General features: G+C 38.4%; 1 protein-coding gene across 1 annotated transcript in view; it reads right to left on the bottom strand.

The window, feature by feature from the left end:
* Positions 1–17738, bottom strand: part of MAP3K7 (mitogen-activated protein kinase kinase kinase 7) — a 68740-nt gene extending 51002 nt beyond the window's left edge. Inside the window, 4 exon segments of the mRNA XM_032650751.1 lie at positions 685–730; positions 1220–1285; positions 4642–4752; positions 17450–17738. Of these exon segments, the coding sequence (XP_032506642.1) occupies positions 685–730; positions 1220–1285; positions 4642–4752; positions 17450–17569 (343 nt within the window). The 5' untranslated portion in view covers positions 17570–17738.
* Positions 17739–22313: the final 4575 nt, after the last annotated feature.

Here is a 22313-nt window from a genome sequence, read left to right as displayed (position 1 = left end):
AAATATAAGTAAAAGTTTATATAAAATAATGTTAATTTAAAAAATAAAATGCTACAATTTATTTTATATAAATGGTGTGACAAGAGACTATTTATATATATGTTTGGTGTTTCTTACAGTGAAAGGGTTAGCTCTGTTCTATAAAGGTAACTAAACGATACAGTTTCCTTTCATTGTTATCAAAATGACACATATACACTAACATGTATAAAATAGATAACTAATAAAAACCTGCTGTATTTAAAAAAAATGTTCTGTGAAGTGAATTTTCACAATTTTATTTTTTGGGAAAAAAGCAAAATAAAGCAGAATAAGGATGTGTGGTTAAAGAGTTCTAGAAGAGGAGACTGAAAGCTAAGAGAGGGCAAAAAGAAAAAATTAAAAGTATGAAGATATTTTAAAATCTATTTAAAAAGCAAGTTTGACTTTACTTAAATGCTTTTAACATTATGCAGAGTACCATCAATTTAAAAGATTGATATCCTTAGACCTCTAAATTTCACATACTAATGTTGTAGCATCTTGTCTTTTCATTTTTAATCTTTAGCAGATTTCTTTTTTTAATTACCTCCTTTTGGGACTCTGAGGATAAACTGTGAAGAACATTAAGTAGCTTACAATTTATATTAAAAGCTTTTCAATTATTTCACTCTACTAGGTAAAGACAGGTGTAATGACACTCACCATTATACAAGGAGCCCCCTTCAGCATATTCCATCACAAGACACACCTAAAGGAAACATATGCCAGAATAATTAACCACAGAGCTATACCATCTTGTGGAACTTGAGAGATAACTTAGTTCAACCTTTGATTTTATAAATGCATTAAAAATCATTCTTTTGTCCCCTACTATGTGAATAGTGCTAGAGGAAATAAAAGGTATCTATGATCTAAGACCTTGTCTTCTAGGGGACCATTGTCTAAGAGTGGAGATGTATATAAAAACATAATCACGAGATCTGTGGTGACTTTTTCCAGTGCAAATGAACAGGTGCTGTCATAGGATATTGTAAGCCTCCTAAGAAGATGAGGTTACTGGATAAGACCACCTAAGACAACTATTCCCTTATATTGTGTTGCTAACAGATTAGAAACACATATAATTTTTTTTTGAAATAATATGACAGATCAAAATAGCTTCATAAACTACACAGCTGCACGTATCTGCCACATCATTTCTTATAGACAGAGTATAATGAAAAAGTGACAAACTTACTGGATTCAAGCAGGCTCCATATAGCTTTACAATGTTAGGATGGTTCACACGGGATAACTGCCGAAGCTGTAACAAATTAAGGTTTCTTTTAAAAAGTGCTAACTTTTAACGAAGTGATCTCACAGTATCATTCAAATCTTAACATTGTACAAAGCATTAGTGTAATCAATCAGCAATCACTGTTTCTGCCGAAGCTGTAACAAATTAAGGTTTCTTTTAAAAAGTGCTAACTTTTAACGAAGTGATCTCACAGTATCATTCAAATCTTAACACTGTACAAAACATTAGCGTACTCAATCAGCAATTACTGTTTCTTATGTAGCAGGCACTGTGGTCCTAAGTGCCTGCCCAGAATGGCACAGAATCCCTGCCCAGAGCTCTCAGTTTAGTTGGGGGAGAGACATGTACACAAATAATTAAAGCAATATGCCAAGTGCTATAACAGGAGTTATGTACAAGGCATAAGTACAAATTAGAAGAAACTAACTTTGCCAAGAAATGTTAGGATGCCATCCCCGAGATGGCACTGAGCTGAGTTATCCAAACCAGAAGAAGCCATATCATCATCATCATCATCTTCAAAGGTGATGGTTGAATGAATAGCCGACCTACTCTATGCTGGGCACTGGTGGGCACTTTATAGATATTGTATAATCCTCACAACTTTGCAAGGTAGGTATTATCATTTTCATTTTAAAGATGAGGTACCTTTAAGATAAGGCTCAGAGAAGGTTAAATGAGCTGCTAAATACCCTAGAGTTAGGAAACAGTACAGCCAGGGTTTGAACTTTGGTCTGACTTAAAATCTGCATTCTCGGGCTTCCCTGGTGGCGCAGTGGTTGGGAGTCCGCCTGCCGATGCAGGGGACACGGGTTCGTGCCCCGGTCTGGGAGGATCCCGCATGCCGCGGAGCGGCAGGGCCCGTGGGCCGTGGCCGCTGGGCCTGCGCGTCCGGAGCCTGTGCTCCGCAACGGGAGAGGCCACAACAGTGAGAGGCCCGCGTAACGCATAAAAAAAAAAAAAAAAAAAAAAAAAAAAAAAAAATCTGCATTCTCTTCCTTCCATCTTCCATCTCTTGAGTTAATTCCCTCTTCTCCATTCCCACTACCACTGCCTTAGCAATTCCAACCTGAACCACTGTAGTAATTACTACAGCCTTCTCCTAACTGGTCTCCTTACTTCCAGTTTTATCCAATCCAATCCAATGATTCATATGGAGGTCAGTGAGGGGTTTGGCTGCACTCATCTCCCTTTCTCTACATCTCAAATTTCTATTAACATACCCCCCCAAACTGCGCCTTGCTCTCTCTTCTCTCCCTTTTCTGCTTCTCCCCCTTTCTTCTTCCTTTCCTTCTCTACTACCTACATTATATTGCTGGCTCATATGAAGTCCACTAAGGTAAACCTTTTTACTACATGCTACTTAGAAAGCTGTATTTTTCTACAGCCGACATCTGTAGATTTTCAGTCCTAACAGACTTAATATCACTATTTATTATATTTCATCTCGTTAAGATTCACTATTGAGCTTCAGATAGCAGATTATTCAAGCATTTATTCCTGTTCCCTCCTCAAATACCACTAAGAAGGTAAAGGTGCTTTTTTCAAGGCATAAACTCAGAAGGATGAAGAGAATGTGAAATGAGAAAACAGGACATATTTTTGGAAGTTGGACAGCAAATGACCAGCAATAACTAACACAGCAGACCTAAAAGAAATGAGAAAAAGTGAGAAGCAACCAGATTTATCTCACAAACCTCCCAAAAGGTGGAGGAGTGGTGGTAGTACCAGGTATCTATTCATACAAGCTAATAAAAGAGCAGAGAGATTGCTTAAAAGTTAGACCAAAGATTCCCTCCAGCCCTGACTTCAAACAGCTTAGTGACTGCCTCTTTACTGTCTCAAAGATTAGAGGTTGATTCTTTACAGAAGGTGTAATACCTTCCTAAATATAGAGATATATATTTAATATAGAGATAAATACAGAGATAGAAATATAATAATACCTTCTTTAGAGAAGGTGTGAGTCTCTGGATTGGGGGATACCATATAAAACTAAGGGATGAGCTCAAAGTAGTTGCCTCTGAGAAGCAGAAAACTTGATGCGAGGAGGTACGGGGATTAACGTTTTTTTTTTTTTTTTTTTTTTTTTTTTTTTTATGCGTTACGCGGGCCTCTCACTGTTGTGGCCTCTCCCGTTGCGGAGGACAGGCTCCGGACGCGCAGGCTCAGCGGCCATGGCCCACGGGCCCAGCCGCTCCGCGGCATGTGGGATCCTCCCAGACCGGGGCACGAACCCGTGTCCCCTGCATCGGCAGGCGGACTCTCAACCACTGCGCCACCAGGGAAGCCCCTAACGTTTTTTTTTAAGTAAGAATACATGGAGAACCATTTGACAATTTATCAACAAAACTTTGATGAGAAACTTTTTTTCTCCAAGCTATTATGATCTTTTTGACTCTGGATTGCTAGCCTTTAACACATATTTTTACCTAGTTTTAGGAAACTGCCAATACAACAGTATACGATCAATGACCTCATATAAACCATAAACAAAAATTGTGAATAAGGCAAGATAAAGCCAGACTCCTGGAACATACTACTATAGATCATCTTTCTTCATGATGACATCAAACCATTCATCAGCATTTCTCAACTCATGCAACTAATTACAAAAATCCACTTCATCATCTCACAATTAAGTTCTCATTTCTTCATGTTATACATTATAAAGTATCATGAAGTATATTTTGAAATTATAATTAAATAAAATCACAGATATAAATTCAGAAGGTTTATAAGGTAAAGACCACTCATCTATTGGCCAATGAAGTTAAAAAGTGATAAAAACATTGCTTTATTGAAATACTGTGATCTAATATATAAAACAGCATAAAAGAATGAAGCTGGTAATACAATAATCTCATGATTATCAAATTCTCCTCCATCATCAAATATGTAAGAGAAGAGAGTTGTAAATTTTCGTGTTAAATGAGAGAAACCAATTTGAAATTGTTTTTCCTTAAAATAATCTCTTTCGAATTTCTAAAAATGTTCAGTCAAAAATGAATGCATAAAATTTCCCTTCTTAATTTTAGATAATAGGAGAGATTACCATTTCTATTCTATTTTAAAATTTAAATTCTATGCCTTGAAATAGACCTGAATTACATGGAAGAGATTGTATTTTAATTCAGGGACGAATTCATTTATGTAACTAATTCTCTTTTCCCCTAATTTTAAATCAGAATTAAGAGTGTGAATGAAAAAATATTCCTATGGCATTCCCTTTGGTTCAACCAAACTGCTGATGTTCAAGTATACAGAGAAATGACAACCGAGAAACATTTTTTTTCATAATATTAAATTCACAGAGTATCTTAGGTGAAGAACTACACCACAGAAATGACACTTCAACTTACCTCTACAATAAAAGCTTTCCTCTCAGATTCACTTTCTATTTGTTTAATAGCAACATCTTTTGCTCTCCACTTAGCTTTGCATACTACTCCAAAAGCTCCTCTTCCAACGACCTTTAAAAAAAAAAAAAAAAACTCACGAGAATCAGAAACAAATAACAGTCTAATGCATAACACTGAAGCCAATCTGAAAGATTTATTAAAGAAGATTTTTAGTAATCATCACGATCTGGATTTGCCACTGAGTAGGTATGAATTTTCATTAGAGTGAGGAGATAATGAAATGTACTGTCTCTCTCTTTGAAAGTTTATGGTCTAGACATCTCTTCATTCTCAAAACTGAAAACAAACAAAAAAGACTCTTAGAGGGCTTCCCTGGTGGCGCAGTCGTTGAGAGTTCGCCTGCCGATGCAGGGGACACGGGTTCGTGCCCCGGTCTGGGAAGACCCCACATGCCGCAGAGCAGTTGGGCCCCGTGAGCCATGGCTGCTGAGCCTGCGCGTCCGGAGCCCGTGCTCCGCAGTGGGAGAGGCCACAACAGTGAAAGGCCCGTGTACCGCAAAAAAAAAAAAGGCTCTTAGTGACAGAAAACAAATTAAAACAGGCAAGATGAATGAGAGGATAGAGAGAAGATGGCTTGGAAAAAAATAAATAAAAAGCAGAAACATATAATCAATGTTTTAAGCTCTCATATTTATGAAATTAAAAAGTAGCTTTTAAATAATTCAGTGGGGGTAGGGAGTAGAGGGGAAAGATTAAAAATAGAGATGATAAAATACTGGCTACTGTGAGGGACAGTAAAAACATAGTATCATATTATACAATGGAATATTATTTGTCAAGAAAATGGAATGAACTACTGATACATGCTAGTATCATATTATACAATGGAATATTATTTGTCAAGAAAATGGAATGAACTACTGATACATGCTACAACATGGATGAGCCTTAAAAACACTACGCTCGAGTGCCAGACACAAGAGATCATATATTGTATGATTCCAGTTATATAAAATGTCCAGAAAAGGCAAATCTTTAGAGGTAGAAAGTAGATCAGTGGTTGTTTGGGGCTAAGAGTGGAAACTGGGATTAACTGTAAATGGGTAGGAGGAATCCTACACCAAGGTGATGAAAATGTTTGAAAACTGATTTCTGGTGATGTTTGTACAACTTAGCAAATTTGTACAAATTATTGTATACTTCAAATGGGTAAATTTTATGATATGTAAAATATATCTCATTAAAGTTTTTTTTTTAAGTTAAAAATAAAAATTGACAATATGTTGTATTATTGTTGAAGCTGATGGGTAGCTCATGAATTCATTCCTCTCTCAGGCTATTCGACTTCTATTAATGTTTGAAATTTGCCAAAATATTAAAACAACAACAAAAGAATAGCTTTAGATACTTGTTAGAACAAAATCATTCTACATTATCACTGTAAATGACCTTAGTTAGGTGCCACCTATTCCATTTCAACTTCCAACAGACCTAAGTACTTCCTTAAGCAAAAAATCTAATTCCCTGTACAGCTCTCATTTATGATGTACTTTCTATATAGCAGGCACTAAGCTAAGTGCTTTACATACATTGCATCATTTACACAACCTTAGGTGACAGGTACTAGAGGTATCTTCATTTTACAGATGAAGCATCTAGGTTTAAAGAAATCAACTAACTTGCCCAGGGCTATGTAGCTAGTAAAGAGCAAGTACAGTCTGATGCCAGGAAGTCTAACACCAGAATGTTAGAGATCCTGATTTGTACACATATATCTGTATTATATTTCGGAAAGGAGCAGTTATATCTTCTCTTGGAGGAGGAGTCTTCACTTCAGGCAAACTTACATGTACAGGGACTCCTTGTAGAGTAAGAAAGGGGCGCTTATAACTACCAGGACAGTAGTTGTAAACTGAGATGGATGGCCATTCTAGCCATACCTCAAATTCCAATTCAAACATTACACAAAGCAGTATGGACATTTCTCATGTTGCTTAATGTATAAAACCACCCAAATGGTTAACATTTACTGAATGCCTATCATGTGCCAGGTACTAGTCTATGTGCTTTCATGCATTAACACATTTAATCCTCCTCCATTAAGGTAAGTAGTAAACTGAGTCAGACAGTTGCAAGTTGCCCAAGATCACAGGGTCAGAGAAGCCAGGATTTGAAGCCTAGAGTATGTAATGACCAATTCACTCTATATTCAGCCTCTGGATGTCATTAACTTAAAGGAAACTGGGCTGTCTTTCCTTTAGTGACTTTCCCTTTTTCCATTCCTAGCCCTGGGTGCTCAGGGACCTCCTGCTTAGGCTCTAGCCCTCCTCCACACCTCTCATGAGGGAAAGGAACCAACGTCAGTTATTTGGACTTGTCATTCAGTTACTTTAACATGAATGATTATTGGTTAAACCTAGTACCATCAGAATAACAGAAAAAGTACACCTAGGATCTGGAACCTAACAGACTTGAGTTTAAGTGTAGGTTCTGTCTGCCTATTAGTTACCAATACTGGGCAAGTTAATGTCTTTGAGCTTCTGCTTTCTCAACAGTAAAAGGGAGATGCTTACATTTTCCTCAGCGAATATCTATAGTGTTCATAAGTCAAAACCAGGCATTTTCTTCAATATTACAAAAGAATAATAAGTGCTTGGAGTTGGGTATGAATCAGTTTCAGGAGCTATATTCCTCATTTCTCTCACAATTAACCACTATGAATAGCAAACAGGTCCTAAAATGAATTTCAACTTTATGACAATGTCGGCTAAGAAAGCATGGATGGAGACCAGCCAACTTATTGATATTACTATGAAATAATGAGTGTGAAGTAATTTAATATATTCTTCAATTATATATTTACAAATACATCAAAGCAACTGGTACTCGGTAGGTCTCCTCTTGTTTCATTTTCCTATTCTCAGAAATGTCCCTGCAGGGATTCCAAACATTGCATTTGTGGATCATACATCTGTTGTAAAAACTGTGTAAGGTGTGCATGACTAATTGTGATGCACAAATGCCACCTAGTGCTGAGATGATGGCTGACTCTAAGTTTGCAATGTAAAACTATGGTAACAAAATGTGGGCAAGCAAGGACATGATAAGCTTCCTCCCTTTTGTTTAAGAAAGCAATTTTTTGAACTGTCTGAAATACAAACAGGCATATTCATGTAAGATGAGAGCCCATGTACTTAAGAAGCCTCCACTCACATTAGGGCCATATTATATTTCACATGTATGGTGAAACAACAGATCTAAAATGATAATAAAGTAAGTCCAAGATGCCCAAGGTTGTACACATAAACTGAAATACATGATAGAAAAAATAACTGCTGTGAATTCAAAGGTTAGAGGCACAGAGTCATTGCTTCACAAATTATATTTCTGTGTATCTAATGATTCTGATCACCAGTTCCAGTGTGTGTGGGGGGGTTTCCCCACACTCCCAAGCAATTCTCAGATACCAGCTGGACATCCTACCATTCAGCTCAATTCTGACATTATCCACCTGGAGAGAGCATCAGATCCCACAGGTTAAGGGCTCAGCTCTACCAGAGTGCAATCCCTCCCCCTTGAGAGGCCAGTCACAAGCCAGGTTATCTATCACCTGTGCTTCTCATCAACCAGCTATAGACTGGAGGTACCAATGACCCCCTCCCTTGGATTTGATTAATTTGCTCAAGTGGTTCACAGAACACGAACACTTTACTTACTAGATTACCAGTTTACTACACAAGGATATAACTCAGGAACAGCCGGGCAAGGTAAGAGGAAAGGGCACGGAGCTTCCATACCCTCTCTGTGCCCCACTTTCCCCCAATCCTCACGTGTTCACCAACCTGGAAGCTCTCTGAACCCTGTCCTTCTGGGTTTATATGGAGCTGTATTACAGGGCCATGAATGATTCAACCTCCAGCCCTTCTCTTCTCCCCAGAGGTCAGAGCAGTGGGACTGAAAATTCCAACCCTCTAATCACATTGTTGGTTCTCCTGGCAACCAGCCCCATCCTTAGGTGTGGTCCAAAATTAACCTTGAGACATCTTTATCTCTCTCTTCACTTATGAAAATCAGAGAGTTTGGGGAGCTGTGAGCCAGGAACTGTAGACAAAGACCAAATATATATATATGAGAAATATATTTTGATCATTTGAACGACCAAGTACCTATTTCTTATAAATCACCATATCACAGAATCAAAATGTGACTTCTCATTTTTTCAAATGGCATAAATATTAGGAGTGAAAGAAAAAATATATATAAAGAATTGATTCCTGCCTTTGTGGGATGAAAATGAGGTAGAGAAGAAATTCAAGACAAAACAACAGCATTGAAATTTTTAAAAGAAACACTTCCTGGCTGAAGAGAGCCAAAGGTGAGAGTCCATGATGGCGGCTTTCAGGACAGACTTAGGGCTTCAAGGGCAGGAAAGACCTATTCCCATGCCCCCTCCCTCCCAACTTCTCACTGAGATCCCCAGGAGGAAGCAGCCTCACAGGATATGCTTTGCCAACACGGGAAGCTGCAAATGAGTAAGTGTGGCAAGGGAGACAGTCAGAGGGAGGCCCTACCCAGGTTCTCTCAGCCCCGACAGTACAGGGAAATGATACAGAAAAACTCTTGCCAAGAGAAAAACAAGGTAACTGAAGAGTTTTCTGACTGCAGGAAGGAGGCTGTTGGATGGTACACAGCTCAAATACAGGGAGCTAAATGTAGAGCTCAGCTGAATTTCAGAGGATCAATGAAAGCCAAAGGGGAAGGCCTAGTCAGCAAGCATGGAAAAATGGGTAAGATCTCCTGCTTTCAAGGGGTGAAGTGAGGCTAATGCCAAGAGAATGATGAACTTCATTTCTTTACTTCTTAAACCAATATTTCTTGAATGTCTACTATATCCATCTGGGATACAAGAGATACAGCTGTAAATAAGACAAAGGCCCTGATCTACGAGGCATGTACTTTCAATTTAAGGGGGGCCGGGAGAGGAAAGAAAAGACAGTCAATAGACAAAAAAATGAATAAGAAAAATATCAGCTTGTAAAATAAATGCTGTGTAGAAAACCAAAAAATTGAATAATGTGACAAAGAGACTGGTGAAACTTATGGCTGGATAGTATGAAATGCCATCTGAGGAGGTTACTAACTTGATATTTGAATGACACATGGAACCAAGCAAAGAAGAAGAAACAACTAAAGTAAAGGCCCTAAAGGGGGAAATAAAACCCTCATTTCCTATTCAACAATATTTGAACCCCATCAATAGACTAGGCGTTATCCTACGCATTCCAGATAAAGAAGGGAACAAACCAAACCAAAATCCTCGCTCTAACTACTTATATTCTCGTGGAGGGAGACACATAAAGAGGAAGCAAGGTTTATTTTTTTAAAAAAGATATATTTTAGAAACTAATAAATGCACTAAGAAGAAAAGCAGCATAATTGTGTGTGTGTGTACACGTGCGTGCACTACCCCCACCCCAGTTCTAAACAGGATAGTCCTGCAAAGCCTCACTGAGAAAGGTGATACTTTAGTGGTGACCCAGAGGAATACTTGGAGTGTTTGGTGTGAGTGGAGCATAGTGGGAAAAGGGAAGAGTGATGCAGGATAAAGGTGGAGATAGCACTGACATATACACACTACCAAATGTAAAATAGATAGCTAGTGGGAAGCAGCCGCATAGCACAGGGAGATCAGCTCGGTGCTTTGTGACCACCTAGAGGGGTGGGATAGGGAGGGTGGGAGGCAGATGCAAGAAGGAGGGGATATGGGGACATATGTATACCTATAGCTGATTCACTTTGTTATATAGCAGAAACTAACACACCATTGTAAAGCAATTATACTCCAATAACGATGTTAAAAAAATAAAAAAAGATAAAGCTGGAGATAGAGGCAGACTCTGGATCCTGAACGGCTCTTGGCACCATGAAAAGGAGTTTGGATTTCAGTCTAAGTAATGGGAAGCAATTAGAGGAATTTAAGGAGGAATGTGACATGATTTTGCATTAAAAAAAAAAAAATCATTCTGGCTCTAGTGTGAAGAATGGATTGTAGGGAAGCTAGCATATATACAAAGAGAGACCAGGTAGAGGCTGTAAAAGCAGCCCAAGCAAGAGAGAAGAGCTTTGAGGACAAGGTTGATGGTAGTGCAGAAAAATGGGCAGATCTGGGATAGGTTTTAGAGATAAAGTCAATGATGATCTGCATGCAGGCAGGACAGGTGGACAGGAAAAGAGATGAATCAAGGATAACGTCTAGACTCAGCACCAGTTTAATGAAGGATAAGAAAGACTGGAGCAAGCAGATTTTCTTTCTTTTTTTTTAACGGCACAGAGTTCTGATTTAGTCACATAAAGCTTAAGATGCCTATTAGATATCCGAGCGGAGATATCAAGAAAGAAAGTGGAAACATGAGTCAGGGAGAAGTCAGGCAGGAGATGAAAACTTGGGAGAGTCATCAGCATTTAGTTGGTACTTCTAGTCAATCAACTGGATGCTGTGACCAAAAAATAACATGTAAATACTGGGGTCCCAGAACTGAGCTTTGAAGCACTTCAACATTTGGAACACAGAGGAGAAGGAACCAGCAAACACTGAGATGCAGCAGTCAATAAGGTAGCAGGCAAACCCGGAAAGTGCCCCAAGAAGCCAAAAAAGAAGAGTTTCAAGAAGAAAGCAGACAAAAACAGCAAAAGCATTAAGCCAATGGCTCTCTAAGTGTGGTCTCTGGGCCGGAAGCATCTTCATTGCCTGGAAATTTGAAAAGATGTTATTCTCAGGTTCCCACCCAGAATTACTGAGTCTGAGGGTCCGGCCCAGCAATCTGTGTTTGAACAAACCCTTCAGGTGATTGTGATATTTGAGAATTACTGTATTAGGTTATATTAAAACCATAATTGTGAGACAGGACACTTCACTGGAAACCATGACATAGACCAGAGAGCCCTCCCTTGCTGAAGTTTTCCATAAATAATATGGACATGACATCTTGGGCAGGAAGAAAGGAAAAGGAGAATTCTTGTGAGCAACGTAATGTTTTTCCTGACACATGGTAGATCAGGAGAAAAGAGTGGCACAGATGGCAAACTGCGACACAATGGCAACTGAGGTACACAATGAAAAAACTAATATTCAAACTACAAAACACTGGAAGGAAGTCACTTTTTACTTACTACCAAATTTCTAACTCAAGTTCACAATCAAATATGCTTTTTGGATTGCATTCATATCTTAGTAAGGTTCTTTGACATATTATCATTAACAATTAGTTTGAACTGACAGCTTTCCCCAAAGATCAGTTTTCACCAAGAGTGTAAAAAACGGTACACATCCAAATTACAAGTATCCCCTCCAACACACACATCCATCCAAAATGGTGAACCTAGAAATAAATATTTCAAATACTTTTCACAATCCCTCAGATGTAAAATTAGAAGAACAGAGGAACGCAAAGACAACTTTGGTTTTAAAAGGGAAATCAATTTAGAAATATTTCCTTCTGAATTTATGAATGTTTTCTAAATTAAAATGTTCTCAGATTAATTCTCTTATTATATGTAGCTCTCCCCCTATGGTTTAGCCCTCATGGTTTTGGGTCCACAACTTTAGTCTCATGTAATAAAGCAGATTTAAATTTAATTCCTTAATAAAAAGTACAGAAGAATAAGAGAGATGATTATAGAATATTTCCATACAATTAGTATTAAAAGGCACAAAAACCAAAATCAGAAGTTGGTGTATGTGTTTAAAGAAAGCAACTCCTTTAAAAACTAATTTCTTTAAGACAGAAGACTACTCCATTCCTTTATTCAAGTCAGGTTTTTAAAAACAAAAAACCACCTAAACTAAAACTACATGGAAAAGCATGTATGCCACTGTGCTCTTAATTTACTATGAAATAATTCTTAATTGTGCCCAATTCATGTTATTTTTAGTTCAGTGACTGTAGCTGTCAGTTTGCTTTGGCTCTGTTCTGTGGTCTATGTGAATGGACCCTGGCTGTGCTGCCACTACTCTGGCTAGAAATTTGGAACATGACAGAACAAGCATAGATCTTAACATTTATCAGTTAGAACCTGGAGCCTCCAACGATTTCAGAACTTCAATATCTATTAATAAACTGTTGCAGAGTAGAACTGCCATCTGCTGACAAGACAGACTTGATAACATAAAAGGAAAACTTTGATTATTCAAACTTTCTTTTGACTTTTTCATGCAGTCTTTTAAAACCAGCCATAAGACATCCGACCTGTTTAATAGGCCCTTCTTTCAAATAATATGCCCATGTCATCTTTTAAGCTACACATGCACAATATAAAAGTTACCGCTGTGGTTACCTCTTCACTGAGATAACAATTACAGATTTCTACTGAATACAATAATTACTAAGCTTCATGTGGAAGAGCTTATTAATAATTCTGGATGTTCATAATATTAATACTGACTAACAAATCTATAGAATCAGTTTATTCAGGCCACTGTAAGTTAGGTTTTTCTCTGTTATCAGTTGCCCATATACTTATAACGTAAAATTACAAAATGTACATCACTACCAAAGTTCTTCCTGTATTTCCCTTTAAAACAAAATCTTTGCATGTCTCCATAATGAAACTTAAGAAGATATAAATGCTGCAATGATTATACGTGTCTTGCACATATGCTATTCTTGACATCAACACTGTGGGTCTCCCCTTTAAAAAGCAACCATACTAAATACGGTCTTTTTAGCATTTTAGTAAAGGCCCACCAATACATGGCTTACTCTCAGCACCTCACCCTTTGCAGCATCTTTTACCCCTGGCTAAACCAAAGTATTTGCTAGGTATAATGAATTGTAATGGAATCAACATTTGCAAAGAGAATCAGATTTCATTTTTAGTGTAAATGCTACTTTAGCCGAATCACTAACTTATCTTAACCTCTGGTTATATCACATAAAAGAACCAGACCATATAAGAGAACCAGATGGACACTAAAATTCTCATGATTATGCTGTGGTAACTTCATTTACTCACTCAGCAACTATTTATAGAAAACCTTTAGATGCTAGGCATTGGAGTTACAAGTGGGAATAAGACAGGTTAAACTTTGCTGGGGGGATACATAATTTTGGTTACTGGTAAGTACCATGAAGGATAACAAAAATGACAAAGATCTAGGTTGCTCAGGGAAGGCTTCTCTAAGGAAGTAACATTTGAAGTGGGACTTGAATGGTGAGAAGGAGTCTGCCATTTGAAGTTCTGGGGAGAAGAGCATTAGAGGCAGAGGAACAACTGCAAAGAAAATTCATCTTAGTATCTTTCCCAATCTCTGATGCTTACTTTATTCAAAATGTAGTTTCAAAATCTTTCCCACTCAATGGAGCCTTCTGTGATAAACTCTACTTTCAAATTATGGGTTAAATGCTCAATTTACATTACATTCATAGTTTTAAATTTGTGGTCCTAAAAATCTAGCCTCACAGTAAGTCAAAGTTTTTAAGGAGAGAATCCTAGGATCCTTCTATTCATCTTCCATAATCTTAGCAGTATTATCCACAGAAGACACTGTTCATTAAATGCTCAAGACCAACTATTATAAAGGAAATCGGTATTTTGTTTCCCCATTCTTACAATAAGGTTTGGTTACAGAGTACTTCAGAAAGAACCAAAGTGACCCTGCAAATCCAAATGGAAAGAGCAAATGACTCAGGAGTGAGAAATCGCAAATTCATTTCCTGGCTCTACCATTTAATTAGACATGAGGCTCCTGGCAAATCAAACTCTATGACCATTTGTCAATATCTGTAAAATGGGGGTATCATTTGCCCTATTTAACCAGGATTAGTTAGTCACAAACTACAGTCCACAAGAGGTCATGATCACTGTTCTTAAAGCTTACTGTGGAAACACAGCATAAATACTGCAAACAATAATGTGTTTTCATTTCAGAACTGGAAGAGACCTTACATGATCTTGTTCAATCTCTTATTTTACATGAGAAATCAGAGGCCCAGAAAAATAAGGTGACTTGCTCAAAGTTACTGAAACACATTATGGCAAAATCCGTATGGCATTGACATTTTCTAAATACCCAGCCTACTGGGTACACTTTTTTACCACAACACACTGCCTTCACCACTTCCTGCAAGCTAGTCCACAATGTGCATACCTCACAGTTTATTCCAACAGTCTCTACACTCAGATCCACGACAAAAGCTAAATGACTTTAAAAAAAAAAAGTACCTACATAGGTTTCTGATGCTGAGACCTGACATAATTTGATATCAGAACTGAATTTAGGAAGTTCCACGCTGATATTACTGAGTCATGATATTAGAGATATTAGAAATGTAAGGCGTAAAATCAGCTAATGCCTTAAAAATATGCACCTACGAAATGAATGCATATTTGGCTTATGGTTGGAGTATTTTTCTTACATAGTTTCCAACTGAATCGATATAATGCTGATTCAATTACACTTATTTGAGAAACAGAATATGATTTTCTTTATTTATATGCAATATACTGGTACCACATAAAATACTGAAAGCAACATAAAATACTTTTTGTTTTTAGTCACCTTTCTCTGTTCTCTTATTCAAGATTTTAAGCCAGAAGTAGAATCTAAGTTAAGAAATAGTTACTGAGTGCTGTGCACCCTAGATTATGCAACACTGTTTTAATGTGAAAATAAAGAATATAATGAAAATTATGTAACAGTTTTAACATTAGAAAAGTCTAAATTCAATCTTTAACATGAAATTAAACTGTGTAATAAAAAAGTGAGAAGAATAAAATTAGATGACTGCCTGACATTAGAAAACTTCAGCTACAAACAAAAATTTACTCCTCAGGAATGTCCTAAAAATACCAAAGAAAAATTGAAACATTATCTAAACTGAAGGAAGGGTCTTTGGAAACAGAACCTCAATCAGAAGTTAAGTGGCTTCGGAGGAAGAGCAGTAAAATGATAAATGACACCTTAGTAACCAAGAATGTAAAATGCTTTAGAAAGTAGTGTGGGAAAACTAAGGTGGTAAAAACCAAATGATGTAAGCCTGTGAAAGCATTTGGAAGACCATGAAGTACAAGTTATTATTATATGACAATCTGTAGTCTACAAGCATAGCAGTTCACCACAGAGCAGACGTAAATGCTTATTTAAAAACTGTAATTCTTTTATACTGACTCACCAAATTTTCATTCTTAAAAAAGAAAGAATGTTAGCCATGAAAGCTGGATCAACTATCCAATTCTTAAAAAGGAATTTATCATAGCCTCAATAGAACACACACACACACACACACACACACACACACACACACACACACACACAAATTTCCCCCCTCTTTCCAAACTATGGGTCCTTCTTTTAGCCATGTGACCTTAAAGCAGGTCACTGTTCCTCTCTGTAACTCAGTTTCCTAGTAATGTGTGTCAGGCAGTGTTGGGTGTTTTGCATGTATTACCTAATAAAGTCTGTTATACAAATAAAATGAAATAGAAATTATTATCCCTATTTTACAGTTAAGGAAATGAAAGCTTAACAAGGTTAGTCAAGAGACTTGCTCCAAATCATACAGCTAATAAGTGGCATAGCTGATATACTGAACCTTCATCTAACTCCTTCCAAAGGCTTTGCTCTTCCCACTTACACTATCTTGTAAAATGAGGTTGTTTTCAGTGACCTTTAAGGTTATTTTATTCAAGTAAAAATATGATTAAATAATCCATTATTCTTCCAAAACATGCATAGAAAAAAATTATTTGTTGAAGGATAATTATCTCACTACTTTTAGCTTGCCACCACCTAAAAATAATTTTGAATTTTTAAAGTAGAGGTAATTGACAGTCTGTAATATAGGACATACAAGGTTCTTTTTGGTGTATGTAATGTAAGGTGCTTAGTACATTTTAAAAATGATAAACAAATGGTAAATAGCAGATACAATTTTCAACCAAAGTTTTAACACTTTCTAAAGTGTATCTTTACATATATACAGATTTTACTTTTCTAAATTTTGTGGACTTTACAACCAATCTCTGTGAATTTGGAAAGAAGCAGTTATTAAAGGCACATTATTACCTTGCTCTAAAATAATTTATTGTAGAATAAAGAATGGATTCGGGTTTTCTAACAGCGATTTTTGGTCTGATATATTCTGGTTGTCACCGAAATCATTAGTTATCTTTTCAGAATATGCTACTTGAAACATCTTTTCATCGTATAGCAGTCTACAGTACTAAAGGTGAAATCAATCTAAAGTAGTCTAATTGAAGGCAGAACACTTACTATTACGACTACTGCTCTATGGAATCGGCTAAGCTGAGAACCATTCCGTACTCGGGGAAAAACTGTGTTAGACCTGGGGATGTATTAATTTATCAAGCATCCATAGAACACTCACTGGGCGCCAGACGCTGAGCTGGAAGTCGAACATAATAAAATCCTTGGCCCTTAACAACACTATGCCTTAGAGAACCAAAACTCCAAAACGGCCATGGTCTTTGATGAATTTTACTACTGAACAGATTCGAGAACTGGTGGACCACACGACCGCACCAGTTCATCCTTCTCTGTTTGAGATGACCCAAATCAAGGCACCGGAATAGCAAATTCAAACTCAAGAGTGCCTAAGTTAGGAAAAAAGAGAGCTACACCGGAGCAGGTGAACGCGGAGAGTCCCCTTTACACCCGGTCTCCGTGGAGTGTGGGGACACCCGGGTGGACCCCACGAAACAGAAGGGTCGAGGAGGCGCCTTAAGAGTCGGGACCAGGAAGAGACCTGGACCGGCCGGGGCCGGCGCCTCCGTGCCGGGCCTCGCTCACCTCTTCCACCTCGATCTCCTTGTAGTCGATCTCTTCAAAATTGAGGACTTGGGAGGGGGCTTCGATCATCTCACCGGCGGAAGACGAGGAGGACGAAGAAGCGGCGGAGGCTGTAGACATGATCCCTTGCGGAACCCGGGGGGCCAGGGAAGGTTGCGGCCCGGACAGTCCGGGGGAGACCCGCGCCCACCGGCCTCCGGACCGACCTTCAACCTGGAGCCACGGCGATCCGTGGCGGGGACAGGGGCTGCGGCCACAGCCGAGTCCCGGCTCAGGCTCCGCTGCGTTTTCCTCCGCCGGGCCCCGCCCACAAAACTTCCGGTTCCGGCCTAAAATCGGAAACCAGAGGTGGGCGGTGAGCTCAAGGGAGGGGAAGAGAGTGGTGACAGAGACAGAGAAAGGAAGGACGGGTTGGGGGTGGAGTGGGGGAGGGTGAGAGGCTAGATTGGACCCGTTGGACAAATTTCGCGAGATCTTTGTTAAAGGGCCTCAGCAACCGGAAGATCCCGCGAGAACTGGCGCGTGACGTAATTAAAACGCGCGAACGGAAGTGGCGCAGAGCACGATGGAATATCAGTGTGGTTGGTCCTCTAGGAACCGGCGGGAAAGATAAAACCTTGGGTTTGTACTCTGCTTCGTGAACTATGTTGTGACCCCGCTCCCTTTTCCCTCAGAGACCTGCAGACGGACGGTAGAGTTGGCTTGAGTTTTTGTTACGAAGCTTACTTTTCAGTTTCACCCCTAAGCTAAACTGAACTATTTCTTAAAAAGCCTTGGAAAATGTGTTTCCCTCAATGTGTTTGGAAGGAAGCGGTTGCTACTGTTACTTTGAGCCAGTCCCTGATGCTATGAGAAATTCTAAAGAAAATAATACACAGCGAGCCAGCGCGTGTAACCTGATTAACACTATGTAGCCTCACGAACAGAAGTTAATATTAGGTAAGGTAGATACTTATAATTTGGCATAATTTGTCGTTCATCTGAATTTATGGGGTGTGTTATGGTACGTGTCGGAGTGCAGAGCACTGTGCTGGATGCTTTACATTTATAGTTTAATCATTAACAGTAGCCTTGCAAGTTAAATATTTTTGTTGCCGTTTTCAGGACGTGAGAAAATAGGCTCAGAGTAAAACAATTACAATTCTCACAGGCTAGTAGAACCTAAGTCCGAATATCTATAAGGCGGAAAGTAATGCCGGTGTTGTATCAATACTATCAACACAATTTTTAGTTTTAAACTAGCTGTTAAACTTTAGTCAGTTTGACCTGAAGCCTAAGTAGGAAAATTGGAGTTAGAGATGAAGGTTTAAGGACCAAGGGTGAAACCCTGGGAATGTCAAATTCTAAGTCTCAGTATGAGACCGAAAAGGAACAGGCAAAAAAGTGGGGGAATGGTGATCGGAATATCCCTGTAGGAGAGCTTTTCAGTTAAGGAATAGCCAGCCAAATAAATGCTGTACAGAAGTAAGTTTAACTCATTTGGGATTGCAAATAGGTCATTGAATTTGGCAATTAAGAAGTATGAACTCCTGGAAAATATTCTGTCATTTTTTGTAGTTTTAGTAACACTCAATGGTAGTTTGGTGAACGGGTAAGAGAATGAAAGAAAGAATAATTTCTTCTCACAGCACAATCTCTGGATGATCTTACCCAGGGTCTTGACCACTTTTATGATGATAACTCCCAATTTCTCCCACTGTTAAAATTTTTCCTGAATTCCGGACCTATTGGACATATCTATTTAGATGTAACGTAAGCACCCAAACTTCAAGATTCCAAAAGCGAATTCACAAGTTATTACCCACCACAGATACATTCTTCCGTGTGCATTTTGTGTCTCCATGAAGGATCCTATCATCTACTCAGTTGTCCAAGTGAGAAATCAGAGCTTTATTTCTACATGTGAAGTGATGCTTAGTGCACTAGTAACCCAATAGAAGCATATTAAATCAGTGGGATAACCATTTTTACCTGTCATTTTTTTACTCAAATTCCCAAACTAGGATGGTCACCTCTTAACCTTGTCCTTTCACTCTGCAGGTCATATCTAATTTCTCTTTTTAACACGTTGATCTTAATACAATGGATGCTACCAAGTGGGAATTCAAGAAATATTTGGAATTCAAGAAATATTTGTTATATGTTCTAGCTGAATGAATAGGTTTTGCCAGTCCTCACTTTCCCTGGAGTGCAAGATCTGTTTTCTATACCTTCAGTTTAGGACTAGAATCCTGCTGATAAGGGACTAATCACTACAGCCATGATGCTGTTATGCTTGATTTTTTCCCCCCAAATTTTGTTAAGAAAAACATCAAACATACAGAAAAGTTGAAAGAATTTTACAGTAAACACCTATATGCTTACCACCAAGATGCTATCATTAACATTTTACTATACCTGTTTTATCATGTATCTGTCTATCCATCCACTCATACATCTGTCTTATTTTGTTGGATGCATTTCAAAGTGAATTTCCTACATGATCTTGAACATCTACCCCAATACTGTACTTCTCCTTCTGTGTTTTATGCACCGATTTGGACTTCTGATATTGATAGTAATCTAAAATCAATTCTTGTCCTATTTGCTTGCAGATTTTCTTCCTCCCTCCCTCCCTCCCTCCCTCCCTTCCTTCCTTCCTTCCTTCCTATCTGGCACCTCTTCACTAGCTTCTGATAATGTCCCAGCTCTCAGCCCTGCTTATGTCTCTGGCTCTAGTCATCCCCAAGGTCCAATCTACCCCTCCCATTCTGTGCTTTGACTTTATGAGCCGATAAATTACCATTTTTCATTTAAGCTGATTCACTTGCAATCAAAGAATCCTAAGCAATGTAGTTTGAATCCAGAGAAATGAGGGAGAATTTGTCTCAGTTTACCTCAATTTTGACTTTGTATTCCTTTTAACTTCTTTAACTTTCATGAGTTACAGATGGAAGCTTGAACCTCACAATTTCATGTCAACTTCAGTCACTAGTCGATTGTGTCTCCACAAATTTCCAGAGATACACATCAAGCTATTTAACTGGTTTCCTTGAATTCCCTCCCAGTTTGAGGACTCTCCACTACCCATCCTCATGTCAGTGTCCTAATAACTACTCTCTAACCTTCAACTCTGTCTTCAGTTTTAACCCTTTTATAGTACCCAGGGGATGAGGGCAAAGAGTTTTGAAATCCTTTTCTCACCATCTCTTTGCGTGTTGTAAGTGGGATTCTCATCTTACTTTGCTCATTTGGGATATGAAGGTATCTGACACCTATTTTCATGGAGCCTTAGCAGAAGCAGACTAAAATAGTTTCACTTTAATATTCTGTTGCACTGCCATGTGTCAATATAATACCTCAGAGAAAGAGTTCCATATTTTATCTGTTAATAGGACTTTTGTGATGAGTAACAGGAAACTCAAGGTAACATTGCTTAAACAATAAAGAGGATTTATTGGCTTAGTTAAGTGGGAAGCTAAGAGCTAGAACAGGCTTCAGGTGTCATTTGTTTCATAAACAATGATAACATCAATAATTTAGTTTCCATTATTGTCTTCTGCTTTTTGTGGTATTTGCCATTGCTCTAGAACAGAGTTTGTCAACATTTTTTTCCCCCCATTATTGATCCCCTAAGGAGCCTTTTAAGACTTTTTCTTCATGGCCCCCCAGCATTTTAATACCACATATATGTTGTGTATATGTTTATGTACTGTATGCACGTTTATGCTTTATACCTAAAGAGAGTACGTTTTTTTTCTCTCCCCAGTTTTCACCCCCTGGGAAATGATATCACCCCCATTAAGAATGCATGCTCTAGCAGTTTCATTTTTCATATGAGATCACGTTGTCCAGTACAATGACAGAGAGCATCACTTTTGGTAGCCGTTTCAGAAGAGCAGGGAACTTTAAGCCCTTGGCAACTGTACCCTTGAGTGAAGAATGGGGACAGGCGTTTAAGATTGCGAATGTCTTGTTTATCCTAGATCCAGGACTCAAAGAGTCATGAGCTTTGAGAAGGAGGAGCTGCTAACGAGAAGAAAAATCTAGAGACTTTTAAGAGGGGCAAAGCAGGGAATGGTTGCTGGGAATGCAACCAACAAATGTTCATTATTCATGTCTATTCAGGTTGAGCTCTATTCTTAGAAAGTGTGCCTTTACTGCCTGTTCCAGAACCAAGCTAGCCCACCCCAGTCAAATATTATTCTTTCCAGGAAGTTCAGAAATAGTTTTCTGCTTCATTATATTCAAAACTGCAGTACGCAGAAGATAGCCAACCCCTTAGCAATTCGGTGAGTGGCTGAATGGAGAGTGGCTCCCCAAATTGCTGCATTTCTTTGATATTTGGGTTTATTCTGTATTTTCTACTCCCCACATCTTCATTCTAGGTCTTTCACAGTCCATGGGGCTGCTGGGAGGGTTTTTGTTCCAGGTGCCTGCAGTGTGGCCAGTCAGAGAGGGCTTGGAAAGGTGGGGTAGAGGTGCAGCTCCAAGGCATTATCTGACATGACACATAGCTGACATTTCTGTTTGCAGCTGATGTTCTTTTTACTGTGCTAGCTGCAAGGCAACTGATTTGATGGTGCCTGTGTGTCCTGCAGATAAAATTTCCATCATTGTTTTTGAAATACTTGATATGAAAAAGTTCAGTTGGTTTCAAAATCCATTCATGTTATTGGAAGGAATTTGAACACTATATTTGCTATTTAAATAACAGGAAGAGCTGTTAGAGTTTTAAAATATGATTTCAACTGTTGTAAATTTTAAAGTGTTGTAAAAATATTTAAACACTTTTTTCGTTTCCTTATATGAACATAAGTTCTCTTAGATAATGCCTATCAGGAATTTGAAGAGTTCATCTTTAAAAAGTCTTGATAAGGATTGA

This window comes from Phocoena sinus, chromosome 12 (assembly GCF_008692025.1).
Source record: "Phocoena sinus isolate mPhoSin1 chromosome 12, mPhoSin1.pri, whole genome shotgun sequence".
Classification (NCBI taxonomy): domain Eukaryota; kingdom Metazoa; phylum Chordata; class Mammalia; order Artiodactyla; family Phocoenidae; genus Phocoena; species Phocoena sinus.
This window is presented reverse-complemented; position numbering and strand designations above follow the sequence as displayed.